Here is a 7,028-nt window from a genome sequence, read left to right as displayed (position 1 = left end):
TTACTGTGCATCTTTCAACGTAAGAGTTCTTTAACACCAAGTAAGCGTGTATGCCGATCACATCACAGCCCCACCGTCGCGATATTCTAGCGCATTTCCTGCTGTTAAGATTCCTGACTCGCAGAAATACAGCGGCATGAGCCACACGGAATGTTCCTCGTACATGACATACGCAAACGAAAACAGGTAATTATAACTGGCAGGAAGGAACGACGTGAAGACGATTCTATTCGCACATACTGAAAACCTACCTAAAAAGTGCAAGTGTACTGCGGACAGGCGAGGGAGGCCCGGGAAGATGACGCCGTATGATTAAAACATGGTTCGCCTTAAGTCCGGATAAGGTTTGGCATTGTTGACGACGCCAGTTAAGGTGATCATTATCTATTGTTACACAACATATATGCGCAAATAATTCTTATTATCATCATTATTATTATAATTAGTAGTAGTAGAGGTTGTAGTAACAGTAGTAGTAACTTTAGTAGTAGTATCTGTCTCGCTTTTTTGGTAAAAATGTCAGCTACTATATACTCTAAAACTGATTTAATTTTAAAGATATCAAGATCAAGGTTCAAGGAAAAAATGACACGTGTGGCATAACTTCGGAGCTGATCGCCGTAGAGACCCGTTTCTTGGTTCATGCTGAAGCCAATAGAGTTCCTCGTGTTATCTGACCTAGAAACGTTCGGTTATAGTTGAACTCTTGACAGAATTTCAACTTCCGACATTTACGAATTAGACTATGGGCATAACAGTAATCACCATGCAATACTTCAGCTGATTAGATAAATGGTTCTTTCGCTGACATAATTTTGAGAATACTTCATACAACATGGAAATGTTAAACCCAAATAAATCTCTGACCTATCGTTGTCAGACGAACATATAAGGCCCCAAGAATCATACAGTTCTATTCATGACTCGTTTTGCCTATATCTAGTATTGTATGATTCTGTCGGCTTCAGGGGATAAAAATTACTACTTGAACAGTAACAGAAACTCGCCATGAAGCAAATGAACGACAGATGCTGTGTTTTGAAATAGATTACCTTGTAGACTTGTATATAATGGTGTTTATTATCTGCTTTCACTTGTGAAGTAATCCATTTCGGAAAAAGTTAATGTCACTTGTTAAGAGAGAAAACACGCCTTTCTAGGGCCCTCTTCATCTTAGTTTTTTTACTTGTATAGAATGGTCTTTATCATTTTTTCTGGGGTATTTTATTGCATTTCTGAGTATATTTACCCGTAAACTTATATATGATCATGGTGTTTGGGTGTATTTCATCGCATATTACAGAAAATATCGTGTTATCAGGAGAGAATACGCGCCGTTTCGGGGCCTTCCTCTCTACGCCTTGTTCGCGTATCGCTCCCTGACAAATGTGAGTCCTAATTATCTGAATTGCACTCGAATAAACTGCTCAATACAATAAAAAATGACGTTTGATAATTAAGCTATTACGAGCAATGGCTTTGCGTATGTCGTTCAACGTTCAAAGACTACGTCTGACATATTTATTTAAACGCGCTCATATCGAAGAAAATACTACTACTACTACTACTACTACTACTACTACTACTAATAATAATAATAATAAAATTAATATATATATAAATAAAAAATATATATATTTAACATTAAGAGCAATATATATACAAAAATAAATTATTAAAGAAATTAATAAATCTACTTAAAGAGATAACTACACTGTAGACACTTGCTACCATATCATGCCGTATTCCTTTTCGCTAAGAGCCATATTGCGTATTGTTCAGTTACCTCTATGAGGCGTTTACTAGCTGCAACTCCTTTTCAGCCTTTAATTGCAAGCTGGCTCCAAAATTGATATAGGGAGCCAATAAGGAACCTCTTGCTCCAATATCAACAGCTCGATGAATGTAACTTAGCATTCACGGGTCAGCTTTCTTTTTAGATCATTACTTTTCTCCATCTTGTATTGATGTTGTATTCTACCCGGCTCTTATAAATCCAATCTGAATGAGTGTTTTCCTTGTTATGGCTTGTTCGCGTATCAGCCACCTTCGCTGATGCGAGGGTTAGTTATCTGTATTGCATTTGAATGAACTGTTCAATACAATAAAAAATGTTTAATAATTTATCGTTTCCTGTAACGAGCAACATCTATGCGCGCGTGACGTTTAAATATTCAAAGGCTGCGTGTAACATATTTGTTAAGTTAAGATGCGTTCATATCGAAAAGAATAGAAAAACAGAAATAAGACAAAATTTTAATAAATAAATAAAAATATTACAAGTAAAAATAAATTAAGCAAAATAATCATTAAATATATGAATAAATAAATCTAATCGAATCTGCATCGTGGACACTTGTTATCTTTTTACTCAGAGCCACATTGCGCATTGTTCAGTTAACAAGCATGAGACGTTTAATAAGCTGCGATTTTTTTTTTCTGCCTTTAATTCCAAGTTGTCCTAAAAGTTGATATTTGAGACTGCAATGAAACCTCTTCCTCAATCTCAACAGCTCGAAGGATTGTAACGTAACCTTCATATGTATCCGCACGGCTGGCACAATACTTGTGCATTTAACGAACCAGACGTAACTCAGCATTTGCTCGGCTTTGTCCGACGCATGACGTCAACAGCCGGATATAACCGAGCGTTGCCGATTAAGCAGACGAGAATTTCGCTATCAATTGGAAGAGTGTCACAACTGAAGAAACGCTTATTTGAAGAGAGTTAAAAAAATTTTGTTTTAAAAAGATAACTGACGAAATAATGAATATTACAAACCTTGCGGACCAGCTCCAGACCCCGGCCCAGAGGCTGCACTAAACTAATCTCTACTAATATATAAAACTCACTTTGTGTGTATGAGTTCCTTTCTCATAGGTTCCGAAACGGCTGAGTCTATTATTTGTAAATGTCACACAAAGCTTATGTATATCTCCGTCAGTATTCTTTAATATGTTTTGTACAGAAATTCATCTGATAAGTATTGAAAATCGAAAATAATCTATCTTAAAAATAGTCTTTTTCCAAATATCAGCTGACATGATATTGTAAACAAACACAGACGGAATTTGATGAATGACATTATCATTATTATTTTTTAATTGTTTTTTTACGAATTAGTCCACTGGGCTAAATTATTTCTTGTAATATATAGTAATCAAAAAAGGATTTATTCTATCATAATACATACGCAATCTGCAGAAATTAAAATATGATGTTTAAGCGTATTTTACGACCGGGCAACGCCGGAAAAACAGCTAGTTTAAAGATAATTAGAAAATAAAATGAATTCGCATTATTTGAATTATTCAAACTACTCTAAAAATCTTGGTTATTACTGATGTAAGCTATCAATTTCTCCAAGTAAACTTTTGATCATTGAAAATTTTTTTAGTACATCCCAGATAACTTTATTGAACTCATAAATCTATACGGAATGTGGAAGTGAACTCTCCATTTAATACCTCGTGAGTATAGTGTTCTGGTTCCCTCATTTATTACGAGTTCGATAGAATGTTTCTCAAGTTTAAAGAGATGCACATGAAGAAGACCGTATGTTCTATCGGCAGATACGTTTTTAATATAACAACCAAGATAAACATCGTATTACGAATAATCCAAATAATACAATTTATCAATCCGAAAATTCAAAAAATAAATTTATTTGTAGCACATTATAATTTTTCTTTCACCTACAATGCCTTCGCAAATCAAATGAATCTTACTTTGAAAATTCATTTTCTCTTATCGTTTGGTCAGGTAAGCACTGGAGCTTGGGTTTAATTTTAACATTTATGCGCACGTGACGTTTAAATATTCAAAGATGCACTGTCTGCTTGGGTTTAATTTTAAGCAAGCATGGGTAAGCACTGAAGCTTGGGTTTAATTTTGGTAACCTAGGTAATCTCACTTCCCTTTTTATGTCATTTAGTCCTCACAATCTACGTTTCTGACAAAGGGGAAATGCCAACTTTTATTAGGGTTGGAATTTTTCCATCTAGCACTTATTGTGGGTTTACACTTTTTTTTCTTGAAGTAGTATGTTTTTAAGCTCCTTGCATCATCAAGTGATTTTATGTCTTTGAATGAATTTCAATAAAAGTTCAAAAAATATATTGCCTTGACATAAAATTATTGTTTATTTATTATTGATTCTTTGTCATTTGAAATTGATTATTTCTCTTTTTCTTTTTAGGTAAGTCGATATTACGTTTTCATTCGTAAACAAATCGATGAATTTGACAGAAAAAGCTGGCAAATGAATAACAAAATCGATCAGATTGAATCCTTCAAACATTGTAAGGCAAGTATTTTTTTTTGAAAACGTGCAATTACAGAATGAATTGCGTTACATTATATTTCAGGGTAAAAAAAAAATATCAGTCACGTTCGAAACGTTTAATATTCGCTTGTTTATAATGGTAAAGAGTCTTTTTTCGGGAAGCTCTTGAACTTCACTCATTTAAAAATCTTGTACCTTTACTTTCTTGTTTTCTGAAGGGAGGGTACATAAAATCAAGTCGGAGCTGATTCGTTTCAAAATGTCAGTGAACATCAGCGGGGCATGTCAATGCAATCGAAGTTGACGAGTGAAAAGATCAGATCAATGTGGTTGACATGGCTTCAACAAAGAAGTTGAAATTCAGAACAGTCTGCTGAAATTTAACATCGAAATATATATTCATGTTTTTTCTCCGTCTCTCTCTTCCTCTTCATCTCTCTTTCTATCTTTCTCTCTCTATATCGGTTTTCATCACAAAGAAAGAGATGATCAGATGAAATTGAGACCCTGAAGGCCACAGGTCGTTAGCTGAACTCTTGAGTAACAAAAAGCGTCTTTAATTATTAAAATAATAAAAAATATCTATTTTATAGAAAAAAAATGCGTTGTTCACTTATTGTATACAAGCGTTCAATTCTAAAATTAGTGGCTCTTCCCAAATAATTAATTCTAAGGAGAGAATTAAGAAAGATGAAACTAATACCGCTGAGTACTCGATGAGAAGACCCGTAGATTAGACTTAGATGAGAAAATACCCTTGTCTAAAGTCTATCGACTATGGACTATCGTTTATTTATCTGGGAAGCTGGTTGCCGTACATGTGATGTAACAATCGTTCTAAAAATGTCCCCACAGCGCGGACACATCAAGGTACAGTCGGTGAACGACTTTGTCATACGCTTAGCCAATGTAAAAGAATTTGCGAAAGTGTCGGTTATAAAATTAATGTCTATATACACAATTCGTTATTTTACATACTAGTTACAATCCTTGAGTGTCTTCGATCTTTCTGTACAAGGGGTTGCTAGGGCAAATCTGGCATGAGGATACTTACACATACAAAAAAAAACTTTATCAAATATTTATTATTCGAAATCAAAATCAAATCTCCTCGATACAGCTATAAATTGCTTTATAGCGATGAATGGTTTATCTTTGTTCTAATGATGTTTACATGAAGAAAGAGTGTTTAGTTTGATACTCCATCTGACTTGATGAATTCTTGTCCTGGAAGTGTGTATAATTAAAAAAAAATACCGTAAAAATAAACAAACTGTCATATAACTAGGGATCAACGGGGGGGGGGGAGAAAATTAGTGTCGTTTATTGCTGCTAATCTAATGTTTGAGAAGTAGAGGAAGATCTTGATAGAATAAAAATCAAATGTTAACCTCAAGAAAGACCCCTTGATGTCGGAGAACTTATTGAAGTAAAATAAAAACAAAAAGGATATTTTTTTTCTATTTCTAAGTTCTCTGAAAAGTTGGTTGGATCATTCTACCGCTTCAGAAAGTCCCTGATTCCAAATGCAATCGCCTACCTTTAAGAGCCAGATACCTCTAAAGATAGAATACAGATACCTGTAGGGAAGTGGTGCACAGAGCACTATTTTCTGTACATACAGAGTATTATAAGATATCCCTTTCTATTCCTTGCAAACCATTTCTCAGAAAAGAAGACTTGTTAGTTTCTTCTATACGATGTTATTACCATATAAAATGCTCCTCTGAGCTCCAATCTTTGGTTTCTCCTTGTAAAACATTCATAGCAAGAAGTCATCCTCTACCATACCGATGAAGTCTTTCCTATCACCTGTCAGCCTGCTGTGACCTCTAGCAAACTTTCAGTTGAGATGGTTTTACAACTATATTATATGATTCCTTTCAGTTTTATTCTATCTAAAACACAGGTTTTTTCTCGTTTTGATTTTTAGATAAGAAGCCTTTTTCTGTAAAAATTTATAAAAACTAACTTCTTAATATGCTACTAACGTATGCGAGCGACTTCACGAAGGTTAAGTAATTCGCACATTTCTTTGAAAAACGAGTGTTCATTAATTAATAATTCATTCATTATTATTTCGTATTAGATGATTCTTTTATTTAATTATAACGCTAAATTTTTTGCATAGTTTCTACATTGTGCATAATTGTGTAGAATTTAGGATAAAAACATTCTAAAACGCACACACATACATTCACGCACGCATATATATATATATATATATATATATATATATATATATATATATTCAAAGTGTTCACACGGCCTAAATACCCTATATATCAATTTTCAACTTTAGATCAAATATTCAGGAGAGAGTTTCGTAGAGAATTTTGCACAAACATACATCTAATATATATATATGGATCAAATATTCAGAAGGGAGTTTGGTTGAGATTTTCGCACACATACATACAACGTCTTGAAACTTGATGTATCGGGTATTTAGACGCTGCGAACACTTTCGATTAGCTGGCAAAACAACTGCCAATGCGTCAAAATTGGAAACAAAGTTGTCATTGGAAGGAATAACGCGACTAGCTTTTGGAGCATACGTACATATACATTTTTAGCTTAAAGTCGCTTAACTTTAAGCCTAGTTTTTATCCATTTGGCCATAGTTCCAACGATACCAACGACGGTTGAAGCCCTAAAGCTAAAGCGCTGAATGTTTTGATTTCGATTCTAGCTGATGACACCAAAGTCATAATTTGCATTATTTTTATCAGTCAGCCCACT

General features: G+C 34.0%; 1 protein-coding gene across 1 annotated transcript in view; it reads left to right on the top strand.

Annotated features, from left to right (window-relative positions):
• LOC145247422 (uncharacterized) overlaps positions 1-6,505 on the top strand; it is a 443,795-nt gene extending 437,290 nt beyond the window's left edge. The window contains exon 2 of the mRNA XM_080109181.1: positions 4,200-6,505. Coding sequence (XP_079965307.1) covers positions 4,200-4,325 — 126 coding nt within the window. The 3' untranslated portion in view covers positions 4,326-6,505. The remainder of the gene's footprint in view (positions 1-4,199) is intronic.
• The last annotated feature ends 523 nt before the right edge of the window (positions 6,506-7,028 follow it).

The sequence above is a fragment of the Euprymna scolopes genome, chromosome 25 (assembly GCF_053919585.1).
Source record: "Euprymna scolopes isolate OS-2025 chromosome 25, ASM5391958v1, whole genome shotgun sequence".
NCBI lineage: Eukaryota > Metazoa > Mollusca > Cephalopoda > Sepiida > Sepiolidae > Euprymna > Euprymna scolopes.
Note: the sequence above shows the minus strand (reverse complement) of the source record. Positions and strands in the feature narration are given on the sequence as shown.